General features: G+C 27.3%; 2 protein-coding genes across 2 annotated transcripts in view; one reads left to right on the forward strand and one right to left on the reverse strand.

Annotated features, from left to right (window-relative positions):
• LOC111030654 (head-specific guanylate cyclase) overlaps positions 1 to 26117 on the forward strand; it is a 263376-nt gene that overhangs the window by 72166 nt on the left and 165093 nt on the right. The window contains exon 4 of the mRNA XM_022310268.1: positions 21878 to 21957. Within this exon, the coding sequence (XP_022165960.1) occupies positions 21878 to 21957 (80 nt within the window). The remainder of the gene's footprint in view (positions 1 to 21877; positions 21958 to 26117) is intronic.
• Positions 6672 to 8723, reverse strand: LOC111030655 (alpha-glucosidase-like). The gene is made up of 5 exons (XM_022310269.1): positions 8550 to 8723; positions 8314 to 8468; positions 7928 to 8053; positions 7641 to 7858; positions 6672 to 7561 (listed from the first exon to the last, which is right to left on the reverse strand). Exons 1-4 carry the CDS (start codon positions 8599 to 8601, stop codon positions 7757 to 7759), a joined length of 435 nt encoding a protein of 144 aa, XP_022165961.1. The 5' UTR covers positions 8602 to 8723; the 3' UTR covers positions 6672 to 7561; positions 7641 to 7756.

Consider the following 26117-nt stretch of genomic DNA (forward strand, 5'->3'; position numbering starts at 1 on the left):
TTGTGTGTAACAGTATAATCGGACGACTTCGAATTAGTTCCCAATTGTCGAATTGGTTCCCGGATTGTCTGCAGGTAACATATGAATTGGTTCCCCCAAACTTTCATGATAATACACCTTGATAAATTAACTTTTCAAATTATTATGATATATTTAACCAGCAACAATTTCCTTCCCATTTATTTAGACTTAGGGTTGTCTAAAATTCAAATAAGTTCGAATAGTTCAAATATTATCTCGAATACCTAGGTATGGTTAAAAAAAAGTAAAAAAATATGATGTTCTAATATAAATCGAAATGCTTGCATATAAGTTATACTGTTCTTATTGGGAAGTAGGAAAAAAATTAAGGGAAAATAATTGTTATCTTTTACACTATAAAAAATGGTTAACACCTGGTAAAATAATTTTGGGAAACTTTACAAAATTCCAACAACAAACACTGTTTTCATTTTGCTGAGTATCTCTAAATCATGTAAACAAATAAAAATTATTAATATTATAAGATTATTGAATGTACGTATCTTGTAACAGCGAGTTGTATACTGATAAACTGATAAGTAATTTTATTCGGGAACCAATTCCACGATTGGCGTATAATCATCTAAAAATTCCATTATTATTAATTTTAATATATTTTTTTTTCATTAGCTTCTAGTGTAAAATATGATAGTTCAACAATTCTTAAGATATACATAAAAATAATTGAATATACATTTCGAAATAAGAATAATGAAAAATGTTTCATTTTACATCATAAAAACATTATTATTTATTATATCATACTCCCAATCAAAATAAATTTAAAAAATACATAACCTATTTATTATAAACATACGATGTAGTATGTAACAGATCAATAATTAAAATTGCCTCCATCTGATTATGTCATATTTTGTTTATTACTTTAGAACAATTATATGTAGCAGATTTTTAAAACAATGAGTCATTTTTGGCTTACGTGCCTAATTGATTGTTCAAATTGTTCAACCCTGCTCTTTATGAAAAATTGCGATCAACAATTTCGAAAATAAAGGTTGAGTTATGATTATAAGATGCACAATAAAAACGGTTACATTTATGTTTTATGTAATATAAATAATGAACACTAACTACTTACTACTTAGCCATATTTGTATTATTAGTGAGGTGAAATAAATCATACAGAACACCAAATATACGAGCATGACATATTTACATGTAAAAACGGTTTTGACATTTTCATGTCTCGGATTTACTGGAATAATAATAGGTAGGTACTGTGTGAATACTGAATGCAAAATAGTTCTATCTCGTGTATGCAAAGCACTGTAAAATATTTACTTGACGTTTGTATTTTTAGGAAGCTTCTAGGGTACCTAAGGTTAAAAAGTGATTTAAGAGAAAGTGCTCGAAAGTATACGAACTTTAAGAGCACATCTTTCAGATGTAAACATCCGGATTTTTGAATTCAGATACCATCAAATAGATTATAAACAAAACAAAAAAAAAAAACCGATGGAAATGTGATGTTAAAATACTGGAATTGAAACAGAAGAGTGACGGCAGGCCGATGATGTGCCTTGGCAGGCTTTGACAAAACATCCCGCAGGGAATGAAAACTGCTTATAAAATCCGCACGCGCAGTGGAGTCGAAATTTTATTTAACAGAAATAATCCACTTTCCCTTGGAAATCTCATTGTTATTTATTGTTTTGATTCAGCACGTTCCTATAACCGTTGGGCATCAACACATTGTGTACGTCCGTGAACGCGCACTCGCGGTAATTATAACGAACGGTTCTCGGGTTAACGTCTTTTCACTACAAAGATAATATTGTGAATATCGTATATTCGTATGCGTATAAATCTGTTAAGACTATGAATCATTTGTGTGTGCATTTTGCACCGACGGTTTTAATGATGAAGAATATTGACGTTTTGGTATTAATTATCTAAATGCTTTCAGCCATCGCGTACCGTTTTCGAAAGCTTCTACTCACAACTTAAGTGTTGCACGATAACAAGACAAAGCAAGCAAATAATAATTATTATTTATTGCCCGTTTCCATAATAGAGACGCATGCGAATGCTTTTAGTGGAACAGGCACAATATTATGATACCGTTCGTGACAAAACACGGTGCGCTCATTAATATTACGTGCATAAACCTCGTGATTTAACAATAATGATTTTAATTTACATATTCAATCATTGCCGTTGATGAGACCTTATTGAATAGTCAATATCGTAACGTTTTTAACGATTTGATTCTATAAATAAGATCATTATTTATAGTTGCACGTAATTCACCAATCCCAATATTCCAACACTTTTTTAAAAATTGTTATTAGAATATTGTGCTTGTGACTTGCGTTGCAACTCGTGTTAAATCATTATATAAGTAGGCAATAACTGTATTATGATGTATCAATGTTAAACTCGAAAAAAATCATGATTTTAAACCATTACGTTATTATTTTTTTATGAACAAACTAACATAATATTAGTAAATTAGTTATTTGTTTTTATTTGCGTTGTTGACTTTTAGATATTTTAATTATGATTAACACAGGGCAAGTATAGTTATTATTTTAAGTTTCGTTTTGAGTCATCAGAATAAATAAAATGTTGGCTTTAGGTGTTTGTAAATATGTATTATATATCTTCTCTGCAGGCTTAGAACTTCTAATTTATTACATTTTCACAACTAATTGGTCATAAATTTTTGCCGTTCTCTCATTAAAGGCTTCGAACACGTTCTCTTATAGATAATACGATTTGAAAAGCCTGTTGACATATTGAAAATTGAAAAATTACAAGTAATAATATGTGATTACAATTCAACCAAGATTTAACACATATATCATGGCGTAATAAATTTAAAATATAATAATAAAACAATAATAAAAGTACACAATGGTTGAAAACACGCAAGGCAAGTTGTTGGTTCGCAACATTATTTTGTGTAACGTAGTATAATATGTGTATTTTTTTTTTACAAAAAGAGTTTTATTTCATACTTAGGTATCTGCATTAATCTTAGATGAAATAGCAAAATGCAAAGATTCGAAATGACGAAAACATAATGTAAATATATTGTTACTTATGGACTCCAGTTTGACTAATTTTATTATTTTAACTAGTTACAATAGACTAAAACTGTAAATTAAAATTCTGTAATTTATCTTTTATTAATGTGGTTGTTTGAGACACAAATTTATTGAAACCACGTTTTACTTGTTCGGCACTATTTGTACAGGTATTGTACTTTCATAGAAAAATTTGGAGTTCTAGCGTTGAACTGATAATTTCCCATGTGTCCTGAAAGACGATGGTGGTGTTAATTCTGCAATCCATTAATGAACATCAATATAGTATTGTGATTCAAAAAAAATATTTTTTTTTAAATTTCCATTTAAATAAAAAATAATATTAGTAAGTATACGAATAAAAAATATTATTAATTATTTAAAATTAATTAATATGCTTATTATTTGTATTATTTAGTCTTCAGTTGGATTTACAATGTTTAAATAATTTAAATCGCCAAATGAAGACCTAGTGAAAATTGTATTAAACGAAAAATAGATGGATAAATTATTCATTTTTACTTGAGTTCTTATGTATTTTACAATTGTATATAATAAATTATATACTGGCATAATTTCAAAAATTTTTATTTCTACATAACATAAAATATTTTTTATGTAAAAATCGAAATCTAGTCATTAATAATTATGTATTATTTATTATAGTTAGTTATTATTTCATTGAATATTAAATGTTGAAATAGTGCACCTAATGATATATTGTTTCAAATTTTGAAATACGAATGATTAGCGATTTGAATAAAATATATGGATTTATTACAATGACTTAAAACATATAGTTTTAATGAAAAAAAACTCATAATTAATTCTATAGGTTGACTGAAGATGATAAGATAACATACTAAATTTACAGCAATTTGACAAATAACTGAATAATTATAGTCGTGCATTAAAAATTCTCAAAAATCTAAATAGGTATGAAAAAAAACAGTTGTTTTGGTAATCAATTTAACCAAGAATAAGCCATGTCTGGTGGACATATCTGACAACCAATCAACTGGGCCTAAAAGAAAAATAAACACGCAAATGCATAGAAATTCTAGCTCTACTAAAACTAATATTAAGTAATATTATGAAATTTAAATTTCACTAATAAAATGTATTGTCTTCATATGTGGTTATGGTTGTCTATCTATAACCGTTTGAGATGACGTCAATCCCATTTAGGTTTTCTTCGTTTAATCGACGCACAACAGTTTAACGGTTTGCCTGCGCGATTTGTGTGTCACTTAAAAAAATGTTATTGTTTATTTTAGATGTTCGACAAACTTTCAAACAGGTTTGATACTTACGATGGGTTACTTTTTAAGTATAATAAAATCTTCACCTACCTACTCTAATTCCCCATAAGGCATAAGTACATCTTAATTAACAGCTCAAAACTACCAAGTACAGTATGGTTCTTCAACATCGTAACGAATTGCTATGATTAATGCTAGTGTCCCAAAAATAGAAGGTATATTCAGCATAGATCAGCATAGATCAGCATAAAAATAATATACTCTCACATATTTATAATTTGTATTATTGATCAAAAAATGTAAATGTATATTTCAATGATGGCTTAGAGGTTGTTAAGTTTTACTATGGCAAACCACTGCTTAGTATTCTAATTATTAATAACTAATAATCAACAATTAATAAAATGATGACTTCAAAACAAGTGCTGCTGATGGTCTTAAAGTAAACGATTCAGCATTAACGACATCCCTGTAAATTTTATGAACCTTTTAGAATATACTTTATACAAACATTAAAAGATTTTTACTAGAAAATGTTCAATTTTCTTTTTAAATAGATAATAAGTTGTACTTACCCATTATTTTGTTCAGCAAACAAACTAGAAATTTTCACAGTTAATTTAGAAGATAGTCTCTTTTTGAATTTTTTGAGGTTAATAATTTCTAACTCAGATCCAAGGTTAACAACAATAAAATAGGTATTTAAAAACGAGTTACTTCTAAAAGTTAAAATTAAAATGGTGGTTATATCATATTATGTTGATTTTCAATCCAATATTCATTACCTTGAAAAAACAAATACGTATTTTGATATTTCGTACAATTTCAAGTCTCCCGTGCGGAATACTACTAATTGCCTCAAATTCATGATTTCTTTGAATATCTTCAAGTGACTATGTTTAGCGTTTTGTTCGAACTCAACGTTTAATGTTACATAATTAGGGTTCACCGGTAACCATGTTTTTGTCTTATTGGAGAATCCAGCCTGGGGTGAAGAATCCCATTGGAAAGGTGTACGACTTTTATCACGAATAAAACCAGATTTATCAATTAATTGATCATCTCTCAAATATATATCTGTCATTCCCAATTCATCACCCATATAAATAATTGGTGTCCCTGGTAAGAGCAACTGTATCATGTGTATGCCATCTATCAATTCCAATCCAAATCTTGAGGCTACACGAGGATACAAATCATGATTTCCTATCTAAAACATAATACAATATTGCATAGAGTATTCTTAAATCTTCACAGATTTATATTTGATTTACAGTAAGTTTGTTATTTGTTATTTTTCTATCCATCATACAATTTGTGAAGAGAAGATTTTATTCAATCTTCCACAACGATGGTGGTTTCTAGTAGTATATATTTTCATCTAGTTACAAATATTGGTTATAAGCAGGGCTTAGGACTTTTAGCACTTAAAATCATTAAAATACGCTCTTAAAAAAGCATTCAAAACATCATTATAATTTATAAGCACTCAAATAAGCATTTAAAAAAAACTTGAATTTGAGCAAAATATTTAATAAAAAAAAAATGTATTGATACAAAATGATTAAGACAAATTTCTAACTAAAAAATCAAAATAAATCTTGACAAATCTATTAAAACATTATTTGTATTTATCACGCCTGTAAACCACGAAGGTTAAATAATATTATTTTTATAAGCTAATAAACTTGAACTCAATTATATTAATTCCCCAAAATCCAGTTCTATTTTGAGCGTTGGAATATTTTTATTAACACTGCAATGCCGTGGACGACGACGGACTACGTGACAAAATAGATACAATAAAAATTATATTAGTATGATTTCTAGTACAAGTTTTTCATCGTACGATCACGTGATGTTTTTATAGATTGTAAAAAGTCAGAACTTTTTTTATTATACGTATCTTAAGATAATTCAAAGTAATGAATGTGTTATATTTGAACTTAATGATCAATTATTGCATAGGAAAAATGGTTCTAACTTTAGACTTTATTGCGTCACCCTAGCATCAGTGTATAAACAGTCAAATTTAATAATTAAAAATAAATATATATAAATCGAAAATATATCATGGCTATAAATATCGTAACTTTCCTACAAAATTATTTTTTATTTATACAGTTAAAAAAAATTCTTAAAGCACAAAAAGAGTCAAAATATTTGGCAGTCTATCATGTATAGAAAATCCTTTCGCAAAAAAATATTTTGGGCACATTTTAAGGGCTTACAATTATTAGTTTTCCGGTAAAACCAAAAAATTAAAATCGCAATAATTGGTTTCGCTTAAAAATTACAATTTTTTTCATTTTTTTTTCTCCAAAACTTTCTAAAACTACTGAACATTTTGATCTATGAAATTACTAACAAGATTTACTTTTCTATCAGAAAAGATGTTGATGTTAAAAATTGGAGCTTTTTTCCTACCCATAAAGTTAATTACAATATGACAGAAAAAACAAACACACATCATTGTAAAACCAATAAATTTATTGCTCCACTAAGAATCTAACTTCAAAAATATGTGTTTTACATAGAAAAAATTAAATATAGCATCTATATAGTGGATACCTATGTATTATAGTGTGACCATACAAAATATTTTGAACAGGACAGTCTCGGTTTTCGTACCTCTATCCTGTCGTTCCATAAGGAATCTTCGGAATAATACAATGTCTCGTTTTCAGAAGGTCTGGAGTTGAGTACCAGAAATTACTAGTCTACACTAGCCGCTACGGTAAAACCAGTTTCCCCTACTGTTGAAAGAGTTTTGAAATGATAATAGGTACCACTGAAAAAGATTATTTCTTAAAAAGTGCAAAACAGTTTTAAAGAATTTCTTTGAGTATTCAAATACTGAGTTATAGGTTTTTTGGCTTGTGACAAATATACTACTAAATTTGAGTAAGGTAATGAGATATCCAGTATATTTTGAAAACCTGCAGTATGTAGTTTTGTCCAATGCGTATCTTGCACATTTGTACGGTAATGGGAAACGACTATTTTAATTTATTTCGTTATTATATTATACATACAGTCCAACTTGACCATGCTCCTGATGGCAAATTTGACATCCATTCAGTTAGTTTTTCAACATATTCTTCTGCTGATTTATGGTTGAGACGAGCAAGACAAAAACTGAGTGGGAATTGGGCTCCAAGATTTGTTTCATTCCCATAAAATTTCACCGAATAGTTAGATTGTAAATATGTTTCGATGATCAGTATTCTGAGAATTGTTTTAACAAGTCAAAATGAACTATAACTTAGTGTATAAATATTAAAATGTTTTACTTTGTTTTACCTACCTTGTTTGACCATTATTTTTCTTATACTCGTCTGATAAAGATCTCCAGTCATTTACTTCATAAAAACATTCATCTAATGCTTGAGTATATCCAATTTTTTGTAGTTCTCCATTTTCCTATATAGGAGCATCCAATAAATCCTGTCTCTCGTATAGGAATGGAATAGCATCCATTCGAAATCCGTCAATACCTTTATCCAACCAGAAGCGTAATATGTCCTGTAAAAATAAACGAAGTGTTGATTAAAATTTGATTTTTTGCTCATGATGATTTAATGATTTACGAACTTGTATTTCTTGGCGGACTAATGGATTCCAAAAATTTAAGTCAGGTTGTTCTTTATAGAACTGGTGTAAGTAATACTGCTGCCGGATTTCATTCCACTCCCACATACTATTTCCAAATACTGACACCTATTCAAAATATGTAGTACACAATAATACTATGTCTTAAATTATTAATCTTGTTTTAATGAAAAACAAAATATATTTTTTAAATTTATTTGTGTATAATAAATAATGAAACATTTGTTGTAAATTGTAATAGCTAATCATCATACCAACAAAATATATTAATATTCTTAGAAAATATATCGTGACAAAAAATGTATAAAAAAATTCATAAAGTTAATTTTGTATTTAATTTTTACAGATTCCTATAACCATATCCTCACCCAATTATTCGGGGCTTGTCTGGTTCCATTTACATATTTTGCATCTGCCCATGTATAATAATCAGTATAAGGTTCTATGCTTTGTACTGATTTAAGAAACCATTCATGTTTATAACTTGTATGGTTAGGTACAATATCAAGAATAATTTTGATTCCTACAAATTGATATGTTTTAATTATTTATCAACACAGACATTCATATTATAATAATTTATAAAAACAATATATAACTTAACCGTTTTCGTGGAGTTTATTTACTAACTCTTCTAAATCTTCCATGGTGCCCATAATTTCATCGATTCCTCTGTAATCCGATACGTCATAACCCAAGTCAAATGCAGGTGAAGGGTAAATCGGAGTCAACCAAATAGCACTTACTCCCAAATACTTAAGATAGGGAATTTTTTCAATTATTCCTATAGTGTATTGATTAAATATATTTAACTAAACCATTTGAATAAATTAATTTAAATTTAAAAAAAGAACTTTATTTAAAAACTTTAACTTAAATTTAACTTAACTTTAAATTTAAACTAAATCATTTAACTAAATATGCATAAAAAAAATATACTAATTTATTCGATTTTGGCCATTATCTTAAAAGTTAAATATTATAGTAATAAATTACTATAATTTATAATTTTTTATTTAAATAGTCATTTAAGTTTCCAATTAAATTTGCGAGTTAACTAGTTAAAGTCTAAATAATTTATACTATTTCAGTAACATAAAAAAATGTATTATGTTAAAATCACGTTTATGCATTTAAGATGTATGGTTAAAAGTTTAAACTAATTAACAGACTATGTTTTTAAATTCAAATAAACAAGTAAGAATTATTTGATTTCTTAATATTCTAAGCACAGAAGCACAGAAGTGTAATAATATAATAAATTACATTTAGTGTGCAATAAGTATTGTTGAAGAAGTTTAGAGCCTTAGATTAATGAATTCAAATTATAGAAAGGTGCTTTGCACAATGTGATAAGTTATCGCTTATTATTTTAGTTTTGATTCGACTCACTAGTTTCACATTATTTCAGGATTAGGTACGATATAAACATATACTCGTCTCTTCCTATTATAAATAAAATGTAAAGAAAAAACGATAAATGATTGAACAATTGAGGTATATGAATTTTAAACATTAAGTGTGAAATATATTATATGTTAACTATTTACTTATAATCAAACGTTCTTAACTTTGAGACTTTAGCAAACTCAAACGAACATGTCTAACTCTGCTTGTATCAATGTTTGGAAAGTTTGCTTCATTTTAAATTTTATGACCGTCTATAATTGTGCTGATAAAATGGTTGTATTTAATGTACAGAAAATTGTCAATATGTTATGTTACCACGTATGTCCCCGATGCCATTATCTGTGGAGTCCTTAAAAGACCGTGGGTAAATTTCATAAATGATTCCTGTTTGCCACCAATCTAATTTTGCTTTATTTTTCTTGTTCAAAAATTTGTATTTTTCAAGTTTCATTTGATCTAAAATGTTAGAAATAATGAAATACCATAACACAGAAAAATAAAAAATAATGTATAATTTACACATTCAAGTTATGATGATTTTTATTGAGAATTTGTTTATTTACTTTCCATATTGTCATAATTATTTTCATATTTCAAGTTGTTTTGATCTTTAAAGCCATTATTAGGGTTCGTGTTCAACCCTAGTTCAATTAAGAATGCATCTCCACGATGAATGTCGGTTATTTCCTTATTACTAGCCACAACACCGCTTACAATGAAACACACAAATAGAAAAAACTCCATTTTATGATAAATTAATAAATGATTTGGCCGTATGACTTCTTCAAAAATATCGAATACACTAAATTCATAAGGTACAACATAGTATAGTATACATATAGTATGGAGATAAGATAAATAAAAAAATTGTACACCTGAAATTTAATCGTTTTTAAGGTAATTATTTTATTGTTTTATATTTTTACACATTTCTAAGTTGTTTTTGGAATTTCCAAGATACAATTCAAGCACGTGTCCTATACATTTTAACATTTTGTAATCACTTAGACCAGAGGTTCCCAAACTTTTCACTTTTCGACCCATCTTAGAAAATATTTAAATTTTGGTAACTCACAACAAACTAATGAGTTCTTTTTTTTGTTTTATTGTTAATCGCTACCTGCTAAAACTTTCAGTCTGGCAACGTCATGGTGACACATCACTGGTGAATTTTTAATCAATGCGAATAATGATCAATATACAATATAATTTCATTGAAAATACTGTAAAAATTCTCATATTTATGCATAAATTATATCTTTTCTTCATTGTACATAATATTATATATAATATATATATATTTAATTTTAATCTTATGCTATATAATTTTAGTGTAAAAGAATACATAAATATTATCAAAACTTAACAAGAACTACCAAAAGTATAACTGCGACCTGTTCATTTGGGAACCTCTGACCTACAGAATTTATTAGATGTATATACTTTTTTTTTTTGGTTGATAGATATTTAGATATTTTAATACCAATAATACCCATCGAATAACTAAACTAACAAAATTAAATAATCCATTTTTTTCTATTTAATACTATTCACTAAATATAGATTAGATAACAACAAGACATATAAGTACTTAAGTATAGGTACTTGCTTTAAAATTATTTTAACTACTTATAATTTATATCAGAGGGCTGAGTCATTAGCTGTATCTACTTTTGGTTTTATGTCTTCGTGAAAATATATATTTTGGTGATAAACAATATATTATTTAATTCAAACAATAAAATTATCTATGATATTTATTGTAATAATAAGTTGTACTCCTGATTATTATCTTTATACAGGCAACACTGGTATACAAACAGCTACAGAAAATCTATCCTCTGTAAGAGTACACAAAATAATAGATAAATGAGCCTTCTGGTTATTCTGTGGGCGCACCATCCAACCGACGTGTAATCACAACCGGGTCGTAGCAACCATAGACCTTATTCAATTAGAAAATACCTGTGGATAACAAAATATTTAAAAAAAAGGCTTAACAACTTCTCTCTGTGATTTAGGCTATATTGACTAAAACATACTGTGATGCAGCCTGTTTTGATGGCCAAACAGTCCGCTCAAAGCTCAAATGGCTCGCCGGAACAACTGCAAGTTATGATAATTTTATATATTCATAACTCTTTGAAAAAAAACCAACAAGAGAATACAGATATTGTTCTTAACATTTAGTTTGATAACAGACCCATTGGCTCTTTTATCAAATCTAACAACACAAATAAATTGGAACTGTTAATGAGAAATTCTCTGTGTCATACATTCTACCAAGCTTAGAGTGAAGACTGCGAATTTAAATTACATTAGTCTGCTTCGGAAAAGGTAAGTTTTTCAAAAACAAAAGTAGCGGGTTATCTTGATGATAAATTCGGAGAGTTTATTATCATACATTTCTCTCCTCAGTCGAAAAACTACTTAAATTATCGTTGTAGTTATTATTATTATTATTATTATTATAATTTTCGTTATTATTGTTCAGAATCGCGGACTCGGCATCGTTGTCCGGCGTGACCAAGCGTTAACCACTGCACGTACGAGGACAAGCTCGACGTCAAAAGGTTTCGGTGACCCTCGAATTTAGCATTCATGTTTTAAGCTCGGTATTCTATACACACATAGATATAATACTAGTGTACATCAGCAGGAAATATAATATAATATAGCGAGCAAACGATAAATTGTCGTAGCTGTTCAAACGGTCGCCGCCGCAAACGCGCTTCTCTGCTAAACATATTATTGCACTATTTTATATATTATGCGTGTACACAAACTCTCCCCTAACCAAATACAGAAAATAATCACAATACGATCTTATGTTTATCCTGTAAGATTATTTTAATGTTGCTTAGACATCAAATAGTAGTAAAGCGCCTTTCCCCCAGAACATTTGATAGTGGCCGTTATTGTGACGGATAGATTACAGAAACTCTTAAACAATATATTGTATTATGTTCGATAGTTCTAGATAATAAACGATGTATTAATTACATAATAGTAGCCTATAGGTCCCAAAGTTTTGAATAAAACAATTCCAATGATTTTTTTTTTCATAGTTTGCATAAATTAGTTTTTGTTTGAAATGTTAAGCCAGTTACCAATTAAATACAATTTGATAAACAAATTGACAAGAGTATAGAATAGGTACCTACACTTAATTATACATATTACATATTATGTAATTGTATATTAATTTATGAGTTGACTTAGATATACTTCAGCTGAAATAATAAAATAAATTTATATGCTTGATTTATGAGTAAGTTAGATATTTACAATGGAGTATTACTGTTTAAAAACCTAATTATAATCGATGAAAAAACTATCTTGTATGTTTGTAACTGATATACATAAGTTCTAATAGTGTTAGATTATAATTCCAAAATGTTATTGTCATTCATGTATTGAATTTATATTAATTTTGTAATAAATATTTAAGTTATTTCAGGTGATATTGTATTTGATACAATTCATATTATTATAATAATATTTTATTTGTATTGGCATAAAAAAACTTATTATTATTATTACATATTTTTATTAATTTTAGGACTTCGTTGTCATAATAATGTCGTTAATGTAAATTACAGAATTCTTATAAATATATTAAAGTTAATTGTGAATAATGAAAATAGTAATATTATATATGTCATTAAATTATACTTAAAACAATCATTTTGGTAACCCTGGTAAGGAATTTTGAGGACATGGTGGATAAATAATGGTCCGTTGGTTCATTTGTAAAACCGTACATTGTTTATAATATATTTTATGAGTTGAGAAACCTTTAAAAGAACGTTTTAGTTGTCATTCACTCATCCCCCAACAACATTTCTTTAAAATTATAGTTAAAAAAATGTATATATATTAGATTCATATGATTACAGTTCCTAATGCTTTGAAATAACTATTCATTACAATAGGTTTAGTTACCTATTTGTTTTCAATGCTCTAAAACATTATCGTCGCTAGAACGTAACTTTGACACTATTACTATCGTTCATAAAGCTTACAGGAGTACAGTATTTTTTCCTCACACGGTTCTGTTACCGATAAGTCATGGTGATCGATATACTTGTACGGAAATAATAAATTAACATACTATTAGCTACTCATATTTTTTACGATACACCAGAGACGTAGTTAGACATTTTACGACGGGTAGTCTCCTGAACTTAACTAATATAAACATACTTTAATCGTAAAAAACAAAAATACATGCATGACATGATACATACATACTTTAATTAAAATAAAGGTAGGTATATATGAATGCAAGGCACTACCAGGCCTGCCCTCTGGCTATGCTACACTGGGGTCCACAAAACAACAACCAGCTATGTTTTAATTTAAAATAATAAAATATTTTTTTCACTGACGGTCCCCAGACTGTTCGCGTCAACTCGACACTGTCCAGACGATGTCCATTACCCCCAAAACCGATACCCCTCGTAATTTATAACTTTTGCGTTTGTGTGTGTGTGTGTATTTGTGAGTATTTGTGTGTATAAGTTAATGTGTGTGTGTGTGTGTGTGTGCGTCAAACGCCTCGACACTGCCACTTTTTTTTGCACACGCGATCATCGTCGAAAGGTCATCAGTCATCGCCACAAATTATTAATTAACGGCCACAAAAATATTACGTATATAATAGTTTACACACCTGCAGCGGTAGTCGACAAAACGTCAACAACAATATGTCGTGGCGAGTACAATATGTCTCATAGACGTCTATAATAATGTATGTTTACAACTAGGTTGTGACTATAATATACCGATTGATGGTTGCAAAGGGTATTCAAAAACCGAGCACATCTGGCTCCCGCGGTTGATAAAAAAAGAAGCTCATTTTTTTGTTCTATGCACTGAAGTCTTTCAAAAAAAAAAAAAAACGTATCTTGAAAATGACAGATTTTAATTAGATAAAATTCCGTTAAAAATGTAAAACGGACTTAAGAGTTCTTTCTATTTATTCTTTTAGACATTCCGGTTTTTAATTATAAATAATAATAATAATACGCTGTGGGCGAGTAATTATTGGTCTATATAATTGTCGCTCATACATTAGGTGTCAAGACGATTTAATCCGTACTGCCTATATTCTCATTGTGACTATGTAGAAAATCATCAACAATATAATTTTATATTTAATCGTTCAGTGTGGCTTCGCGGCGAGCTATTGTAAGTTGCGATAACGTGATGCCGAACTACTGTTTTGGGAGCGAAAACTAGCTATTGCCTATTGGACGAAAATCACAACCGTGGTATGATAAGTAAATATTATATAACATCTATCACGATTCATGTAGATCTTAATATCATATATATGTGTGCCTTTAAGAAAAAAAATAATCAATATAACAATTGGGCGAACAGACATCTATACATAATATTATTTATTGTTATGCCTTAATTCTGTAGACGTTTTACCTTACATGAATTTGGCATCTAATTATGCAATTATGCCCAAGGGTGGTTGTGTCTGAAACAGATTATAGGTGGTGATTAACAAACGCAAAACATAACAGCGGCTATTCGACCATTACATTTATGATAATGTTATTAGAACTGACTAATAGGTATTATACTAGAGCACGTCATGAGCTGAACGCTGATCTAAAAAAAAAAAAAAAAATTCTTCAAACGTCTGACATCATTATAATATTTTCTTTACATCAAAGTATTAATATTATAAGTTAGGTATCGCTCATTTTTATTTTCTTATAAAAATAATTATTTAAAAAATTAAATCAAAAGAAAGTATCAGTTGACCTGTCTTGAGAAATATAATACAAAAGACAACAACTACGGGTCACAGTGAATGCCAAAAATTTAAAATGTATTTTGTTCTGAAGGTTTACATAACCAACAAGTGTGCTCTGCAAACGATTTTTTTTTTTGCTAAGACGAAATTGTTTCAAGAAAAAACACTTTTATTAACACAGAAAATAAAATACACATTTATTTCAAATATTAAAACGTCGGTACTCTAAAAATTCTGAGGATCAATATAAACCTTGATATTATTATTCTCTAAAAATATCTACTGTTTAAGTACCTTTTTTTTTTCATTAAGTCGTAGTCATGTCGTATGTTTCAAGTGGCACCTACATAATGCCCCCTTGTTTGATATCATGACTCTAAGACTTTTATACTTTGAAATTTCGTATGTAGCATTTTGTTTGACACGTCCAGTAAAACCTATTTAGAAAAAAAATATTAAAAGATCATTCAATACGTTGTTGTAAATAAAATATAAATTGACAAGAGTTACAAGGGTTATATACCAATGTCTACAGCAAATAATTTTATAAAATAATGTTACATTATCAATTTATATAATATTGATACTTATACCAGGTATCTTCTAGGTACCTTTTATATTTTACTATATTTTACCTTGTATTATCTATTAACATTGTAGTTTTAATTTTGGAGTCTGAGTGTAGTGATTAATGTTTTTTTTTCTGTCTTTCAGTACCTTTTGGAGAAGTAAAAATATTTAAATTTTCAACATATAGATGTTCAAAAAAAATAACAAGTTCTCATTATCTTTTAAAACAATCGTGAAAAACAAACAACAAAAAATAAGGGAAAATCAGGAATTTTTACGCAAAACCTGTACTCGACAAATCTTTTTTATGTAACTCAAAAACGAATACAAGTAGCTGATACTTGAAATTGAAACCTTATAATTTTATAGTAAATAATATAAATTACTATTATTGAAATATATACAGTTTTGAGTTCTATAATACTTCTATTGAAATTGAAATTGACCTATTTAACGGAACAGTTTAATTGTTTTGTATTTGCTTAACATAAACTAGTGGTGGCGATAAATACAAAAACAACATAATAAATCAAGTGGTTGGATTGAATTATGTTACTTAAAAATAACATATCATTGAATTTGTTTACAAAGACTACCTATCCTAAATTAATTTCAATTACAACTGATCCTATAAATCGTGAAATAATAATAATTGATAACTATATATAGACTGTTTACATGACAATAAAACAAAGTTGTAGCTTATACCTACCATAAATTCAAGCATAGGCACCTGTTGTTGTGGGAATATATTCTATTCTTGTTAATCGTAATATAATATATCATAGTATTAATATCCAATAAATTTAATTGAACTACCACAATAAACAAATAAAGAAATATGATATATTATCTACCTGGTGGGATTATAAGCATCAAACTATGAATGTTTACTAATATTTTGTAAAGTTTATTACCTTAGGTAGTTACATAGGCGCAAATTGACTAAATTTTTTGGGGGGATTCAAGCCTTCCAATAAGCTATAGTATAAGTATAACAAATATTGGAGCTAAACGCCCTCCATAAAATCCCCCACCCACTCAGCAATTATCATTATCGATATAAAAATACAAAGCATTACATTTTTGAAATATATTTATTTTTAACAAAATTCCGTAATTCCTAACTCTATATTATATTTAAAAAAAACTATCATAATAACAATTTTTTTTTAATAAATGTATTTTGTAATTTGGAAGTCCCTCCCCTTCTCCCCTATTTGTGCCAATGGGTAGTTAAAAATATATCAGTAAATAAACACAATCAGTAATTATATAATATCTTGGACGCACATTATTATTTCACTTATATTATGACAAACCTATCGATACAATTGCTGAGTTCTGGTACGTAGTCTTATCACCACCGGTCAGATAAGTAGCAGGTGAATACATTTGTATTTTGCTTAACAATAACGCATATTATTATTGTTCAACACAAAACCTTGTATGACCAATAAAAACTCTGAATGTAACATTATAAATAAATAACATTCTTCTTCCAAATTAATGAATTTTTATAAAATAAGTTCCTGTATCCCAGCTGCTTTTTATATTTATATGGATATTAAAATTAAATACGTCAGTCGTACCTTACTATTTCAATATTACAATAATTTACACAATAACTATTGAAACTATTTACACTCATAACTTACATCAAAATTGAAATATAATGAAATAGCCAAACTAGAGATTCGGGTAATATTCTTATTTTGATGATAGGCTCTAATATTAGGGTAATAACACAGGTTTGGTTTTGCTAAACTCAAATTAGCTATGTTGGGGGTGGGTCGGAGGGAGAAAACAAATAGTGCACGTATATCCTCTTAATTTATGATATATTATTATCATAAATAAATAATTGCGGAGTTGAACACATACAAATGATTTCGTTTAAAATAATTGAATTTTATCGCTTTCGATATTATTAGTAATAATGTATCAGACCAATATCACGTGCCTGTAATTATGTTGGTTTTATTTTATAGTTGATAATATTTACGTCTTATAATTAAATTTAATGTGTTTTTTTTTTTTTAATAATTAAGTTATTGTTTTTGTGAATATTAAACGTATAAACTACATTTGGGTGTAGAGTTAAGAAAATTAATTTAACCTTTAAGTTTACAAGCTAGACTATTTTATAAAAGTATCATATTATAACGGCATCAAAATTTTTTTTTTTTTGCTTTGCTACGGTAATGTAACTTTAAGTTACGTTTTTAAAAACTGGTTTTTTGTCTGAACGTTTTTTTTTACTGTTGACTACTGTAGACCTTTAATAATTTCAAGATTAAAACGACAATCATTTTTTCATCTCTCGTCATTATAAAAAAAAACCCTCCTCTACCTCTTTCTAATTAGTACTCTACGCATATTAACGTTTGGAGAAAGTAATAATAAATCTTTGCCTAAACTAAACCCCGTTCAGCCATCCATAAAGATTTTCACCTGAAAGACTAAAAAAAAAACCATGATACAAAACGAAAAGAACCGTAATTTTGGATGCAAAAAAGGTTAGGTAATTAAAATTATTACTATAACTAATGTAAAAAGAAAAAAAAGTGAACTCTGAGCTTCTAACCTTATAATCTGTAATATTCGTATAATGCATTGATTTATTTATTTTGATAAAATGTATCATTCACATAATATTATTAAGTACGTAAGTTATAGAAATATGTTTTTTTTTGGTTTCTCAAAAGTAAAGTATACAAACATATATTACGTGAGACCTTTTTTTATATAGCCAGTGGTCGCATTGTGTCCGATAACAACAGACCCACACGGACATTTGCATTAAACGGTCATGTATCATATAAATTGGGTTGGTTTGTGTACAACAATTTAACGATTTGTTGTTGAACTATTGTTAGTTAATACATTTCGTTAGGTTCAGATCTTTTGACAACGTTCAAAATAAGGAAAAAAACGTAACAGGTGAAATTATAGTAACCCGCAAATAAATATACAAGGTACGTTAAATTTAAATTTCCAAATCCCATGTTTCAATAATAAATATTAAATTATTATGTATTGGTAATACCCACTATATTTATTTTTCGCCATCATAACTAATTTTAGTTTATTTTTTCGGACAGTCCACCGTTATTATTTATGATTTTCTAAAAACACAGGTGCATTATAAAATAAATAACAATATTATTTTTGAAATAAATAATATATATATAATATACGAAAAAATGATATGCATCAATGTATAGCTATTTTTTTTGTTTTTTTGTTTTATATTTGTTGAGTCTTCCGCATCGACTGTTATTAAAATATTAAACAATGTATGCAATTAAAGTCAATTCAAGGTATATCTGGTGAACTTAGTGAGATAAAAGTAAAAATAAATTACTATTTTCTATACAAATAATGATCGATATACTATATCAAAATAATATAATTATAAAATAGATGATTGATGTGTAGAGTATTGTGTGAGTTTACTTAGGTACAGCCGTTTCAAGTTAAAAAAATACAAAATTAATATTTCATGTTTTTTTCATTAAAATGAAAAAAATTATTATACTATTTTAGTATACTTAGTCCGTTTATCTTTTCCACCCTTGTTACCAATAATTGCATTTTATTTCTTAAAGATTGAACTACGTTTTAAATAGAAATATGTCTAAATATAGAAAAGTTTAAGTCAAATTATATCAATATATTTTATTTGTGTTGGTGTATTTTTTTGTTATTATCTTGTACACAGCGAGTGAAAGCAATAAAATATAATATCATAATTAATTAAAAACAAACTATTTCAAACATGATGATTCATAAATAAATATGATTTAATTGTATAGGAAAAAAAAAAACTATATTATTTTATCCAATGATTCCAATCCATCTCTTACCCACACCACAATAAAACCGATAAAAAATTCGTTAAAAATGTATCAACATTTGTATTTTTAAATTATTAGAAAAAATAAAAAACAATTTATGAAAAAAAATCTACCTTTGTTTCCTACAATTGTGAGTATCTTTTAAACTATTTGGGAATATTTGAAAATAAAGTGTCTAAAGTAGAACAATATGTAGAGAGGCAGATGGAAGTTTTACACACATTAAGCAATACGTATTAACCGTTAAATGAATGAAAGTGAAATATACACTTATTTTAAGACCAATATGTAATATCCTAGGAAAGGAAACTAAAATGTATTAAGTACTATAAAGAATTTGTATTGTTCTATTGGGGTGGTAAAATTGCATATACAATACGCTAGCCATAGAATAATAAGTTCAATATTTATAAGTTTAATAACGAATATAAGTATTCTTAGTTCCTGATCCACAATATTACTATTCAATTAAGAACAACAACAAAATTTGATAGCAAATAGCAAAGTTTTCATTGTTATTACTTATAGTTATTTCCTAAAACCATTGGTATACCTTCACGTATACTATGCCTTAGGGATTTTATCTACCTATGTGATTTGAAAACATAAATTTTTTTCTACACTTTATTCGTTGATGTAACTCAATTCCTAGTTCAATTATTATTTTTGGGCTCTTGGGTCCAACACCATCACATATTAGATTGAATTTCAAAAATTAATTTTCTAAAATTGAATAAAGCAATTAATTTCACAAATTAGTCTTTCATATAAATTGTTTGTTTACAATTTAAATATTATTACTAGCTACCACTTAGTTTTTTGTTTTTTAGTTCCACAATATGACTTAACACAAAATATATTAATCTTTTGGATTAACTGTCAGATAATTATGATAATTTTGGATATATTATGTTTGGAATAAGTAGTAGCCAGTAAGTAAGTACTAAGTACTATACATTTAACTTTGGAAACGACCTTTGAGTTATAATTATAATTGGTGACATATTTATTGAATAATAGCATAAATTTAAATTTATTTACAAATATATGATAATATCTTATCACACGAATCGTATAATATGTATATTGCTTATTTGTATTGATTTAATATTATTATCACCGTTACATTTTCCGTGATCAAATTACCTTAATGTTTTATCAAGCCTGGTGACATGTTTTGTGTACACGAAAACATTGCAGTGCACACTTTAGACATGATTAATTATCGTCAAATTAAAACTGGGAAAAAAGTGTTCAGTGAAAGGGCAAGGAAAAAACTCGTAAAACTGAAATAAATTACACTTAACAAAAAAGCAAAAACAAACAGAGAAAACATCATTCATATTAATTGCATTTATGACGCCGCTACACTTTTAACTGTGTGGACGTCTTGGAGAAACTTAATATGTGTGGGAAATTTTAGAGAATGGAGAAAACAAGGGTAGACGACTAGAAAGATACAGAGAAAGACAAGAGATAAAAGAACCAACGAGCCTTTGACACTGATTGATGAGCGTGTTGTTCTCTCTTCCCTTGTTTACTCGCCATTTCTTCTAAAGAATATTGTGCGTAGTATACTATTACATTGCCACCTAGAAATTTCAATAACATCCTTTTTATGTACATCTTGATAAGGAGGGGAAAAAACAATAATAAATGTATATTTACACCAATTTTATTACAAAACAACCGATTGTTTCTGTCATGCAATAATGGTCAAAAAACACGTAGATTGACACGTTTGGACTCGGAGAAATAATATTTGACTGTTTCTTTTTTCTTATTATTAAGATAAAATTGAGTGCCCACTGCATTTTTGATTTGTAATATTCATAAATTTTAATAGAATTTATGTTATAATTATTCAATTGTTACACAACAATCAGCACTTCGTTTAAAATGTTTCCTGAGCTAAAGAGTTACAAAAATAATACAATTATTTAATTTATTATCAGTTTAAATTGAATAGATTCGTCTTCCCCAATATCGTGGTATTTACATATTTGATATACATATCAACCACTTATATTGTATTTATCTATACAGCACACGTGTATAGGTAACAAAAATATTCATATATTTGAAAAGAGATTTATTTGCAAGCAATTTCACATAGCAAAATGTAACAATTTAAAACTAATTTCTGTAATATTATTTAAAGATCATTTTATTAAATTGTGCATAAAAAATGAAATTACTAAAACAAAATATTGTACATACTAATGAGAGCGATACATATTAATTATTTTAATAACAATATTGAGTAATAATTAATAACTAATTAATAACTAATTGTTACTATTTACTATTTTATAGGGAGGAGCTACCAAACGACTACTCAAGCTCTGATATTAAGTTGTTGGATATATTGTATGATTCTGCACAAATTGTATTTGGTAAGTATCATATTACTATGTTAAGGTGTTTAGGGATATTATTAAATACATTTTAATGATAGTTTTATTTTATACACAAAAATATAGGATAATAAATATAAATTATATTACAATTTTTAAGTGTGTTTGTATAAAACTGAATTTCAATCACCAACAAAGTACCTACAAGTTTCAAGTTGGTATCTATCAAAATAACATTGGACAAATCAATGTAAATTCATGATATTATATTTCACTATACAAAGTTACATTATAATAGTATTTTAATTCACATAATATTATAATATTTGGATAGTGTAAGATTGTGTTCTTCCATTAAACCCAGACTAGGTGGCTGGTAATTATTGAACAGCAAAAAAATATATTTATTTCACACTGTATAAAATAGTATTTGTTTCATAATATGTTACGAAAGCAATAGTATCATAACATGTTTAATTAAGTTATTTACACTGAAAACTGATAAATGTACGTAGATCAACACCGAGGGAAACTGTTCACAAGTTGTGTGTAGCGAACCCAAAATTGTATTTTATTACTCTGGCAGTATGCCATAATAATAAATAGCTAAGCCAGCTCACAATATGTTCATTTAAATAAATCGTGAACTGATAGCTTTCCGCATTAAGAAATCAAGCTATTTTTTCTCTCGAAAATATAATCCGATAATGAGATTATATTGTTGTAGTTTTCAAATATAAAAACATTAATTCTACAATGTAAAATATGTACATTTAACTACCTAAGGATATTATCTATATTATATTTTTATGAATATTGAATATTGTGAAATAAATAAGGATTATTATACACAGTACTTTTTTCATTCAAATCATATGTTGAGCTGTGAGTTGATATAATATCAATATTAAACTTACTAAATGATGGTTAAAAAAAATTTTATTTGAAATATCCCTTAAATATCAATAGAATCAGTTACAGAAAATATTTCACAGTATTTTTTCCTAGAATAAGTAAATAAACCTTTTCAATACAAAGTTATTCAATATGAAGTTATTTATCATTTCTTTACAATAGAATCATATATTTTATGGATCAGTAGGATATCAGGGGCTGTGAGAATATTACTCTGAAAATAAGAAGTTTAATTTAGACTTCGTTACCTATACGACTATACTCAAAGACTAGGTGCCGTTAAAGAAAAAAAAACCAGTAATTCGATATGGATAAATATAAATTCAAAAAATCACTTGAATTATTTTTTACTTGAAATATTATAAAATATTATATTATTATTACTATATTTTTATATTTTAGATTAGAATAAAAAACTCTCAGGTCGCTCTACTGTTTAATAATTGTAGGCTTCTTGTGTATCCCATTGAATAGGAGATCAGTGTAATTAATATTCTGTTAAATTTGAAAATTCAAACAAAAACTTACTAGGCTGAATTTCCAAACATATTATATTATTTGCTATAAGCAATTTATTTATTGTTATCGTAATACGGTAGATTGAACTAAAAATGACACATACATATTATACATATTAATTATTAATATAACAATTATTATAAAATTATTAATTACTATTTATGTAGTTAACACAACTGGAAAAAGTGTGAATTACGGCTTGAAATTGAAATAAACATTTTCAATTTAAATTTCATTTTCGTTAAATAAAAAAAAATCCATTTTGTCAAAAACTGTTTTATGTAAAAATACCTATTTTACAATTAATGTTTTTTTGTTTAATTCCAATTATGTTAAACACTTTTGATTAATTTTAACTATTGATTTCTTAAATTAACCATTAAGCCAATTTCCTACTAGTAACCATCCTAAAAATTAAAGTTCAAGAAAAAAAAAATTCATAATATCTTAATTATTAAATATTCATAATATAATCATAACCTACATTCATCGGTTTTTCTCAGAATCAAAAACTCATACTAGATTTTCTTTTATTAGAAAAAGTAATAATTTGATATGTCTATCAAAAAAAAAAAAATTAAATTGATTTATGTTGAAAATTTGGTGTATAAAATATTCAGATAAATTGCCGTGTCGAGAAACGAATGACGAATTTCAGAGTAATAATAGTTAACACTATAATATAACATTGTTATTTCTTGTAGAATTTCACATAAAAACAATCGTAATATCCTTTGTGTCTATGACACGTTGTGTTGGAATAAAATTATGCATAATATTATTTTAATAATTCGTTGTCGACGAACGTTCGCAAACATACTGACTACCTACTACAGTGGTTAGAGATGATTCTGCAGTAGAACAATACAAAATAATGATAAGAATAATTGTTCACTAGGCGATTGTCAAAAATGCCGATTAATAAATTTATTTAAATCACATAATATTGGGCAATATTCGTTATTGTTATTCACCATCGTCGTCATCTATGTAATCCAATATTGTTGTATTCGATTTTTCGATTTTATAAATTTTAATTTATAGTCAAATTATATTATGATGAAATAATCCACCAAAATTCGTTTCCTATAAACGAATATTGAAAACCATAATATACAACCACTATTCGACAACCGAACTGATCGAAAAACTCAATCATAAAACTATTTCAGTCCTATGGAGTAGGTTAAATAAATCACGACGTCGGTCCATAATGGGAATCTGTCGTAATATTTTTTCACTATTACTATCATTAATTTGCTGTTCGTTCATTCTAACTTCGAGTATGGAGTAATAGTTATTTCTGATTTGTGACACTAACGTTAAAACTAATTTCATTTTGATAGAGTTTATCTGCCGATAAATAATTTATTTACATTACCCAAAAGTCTACTTGAGAAATGTCCACGGACAAAATACAAGGGTGGGGGGGTTGGTATTTGAAATCAGTTTTTAATATAATAATAACTTAGTGCAGGCGTTTATTATTCGACATGATTGTTTATTGTACAAACAAATGTAAGTAATCGTGTTTAGGTTTTGAGATTACATTTTTACGTAAAAAGTTTTCAGTATCTCAATGTTTCCAAACGATATTATATACTTTATATATAACAAAGGTCCTTATTCCATAAACTTGTTGATTTTTTTAACAAAAAAAATTGAATGCAGGATACAATTTATTATACTTGTTTCCTTAGCAGATACGTCACCAATGATATAGTTTCAGTGGACCAGATATCTTAAGAAAAATAAATTTCCCCGAAATGGCCCCATCTGTTTTATTTTTAATTTATGGAGTTTTATTTATCATCCCGATGTCAATTTAAAGTTGTCAAACAAATTAAATTTTTATATTCTATTATATACAAATTTATCATCCCATAATATTGTTATGACAAGGGGATGTGTGGTGTGGACTGAACCAAGTAGAAAGGGGCCAAAAAATATTGCCTGCTTATGGAAAAAATCATGACTACATGAGTCTTTTACCTATCGTTTTAACATGTCGAGGTTTTAAGGTTTACAGGTAATAATATTTATAAACAAAACTAGCTTATATAATAGGATGTATCAATGAATATACAGTAATCGAGTTGTTATATTTTTGAAAATCATGGTTATATTGTGTTGAGTCACCAAATGTGTTTTACCCCATAACGCATAATGGCCTGGCCACATTTGTTTTAAATCAGATTACATTGTAGTTCAAATAAATTGATGTTTCTATAGTATTATTGACATTTATATAATTATAATATTCAATATATATTGGAATGATTCTATAATTTGATATACTGTAATTGTCGAGCTAATTCATCAACACACATATGTTCCTGATAAAAATTAACCAGAATTTATCGATTTTGTGTTGGCTATATTATTTTATTCCGTACCTACCTATAATATTATTTTTGTTACGGCGAATTTCGAGTAGAATAGTCGTGTTTGTTAGTTGTACGATATTTCATAATGTTATATTATATTTATTTTATGGTTACTTTAAATCTCGTAGACTCTATCGAATGGAAAATGCTTAACATCTAATTTTCCGTGCCCTAATTTATGATATTTTAGATTCGAAGACATTAATTGTCATGCTAGTTTTGATGCAATATAGTTCCAAACATTTGACGCCATTCACACGACAGTTGACACTTGTTAATTTGACAATTTGACACTACATAGACACTAATGTAATAGTGTCTTAATTGATATCTAATACGATTAATTGAAAACAATTATATATATATTAATGTGTTTAA

This window comes from Myzus persicae, unplaced genomic scaffold (genome assembly GCF_001856785.1).
Source record: "Myzus persicae strain clone G006 unplaced genomic scaffold, MPER_G0061.0, whole genome shotgun sequence".
Lineage (NCBI taxonomy): Eukaryota > Metazoa > Arthropoda > Insecta > Hemiptera > Aphididae > Myzus > Myzus persicae.

Bases quoted from the DNA above. Each gene is read 5' to 3' on its own strand.
- LOC111030655 (XM_022310269.1), bottom strand. From the start codon at position 8,601: ATGGGCACCATGGAAGATTTAGAAGAGTTAGTAAATAAACTCCACGAA. The intron at 8,469-8,549 runs GTTAAGTTATAT...ATCAATTTGTAG, and splicing joins AAATAAACTCCACGAAAACG to GAATCAAAATTATTCTTGAT. The intron at 8,054-8,313 runs GTGAGGATATGG...TATTTTGAATAG, and splicing joins GACAAGCCCCGAATAATTGG to GTGTCAGTATTTGGAAATAG.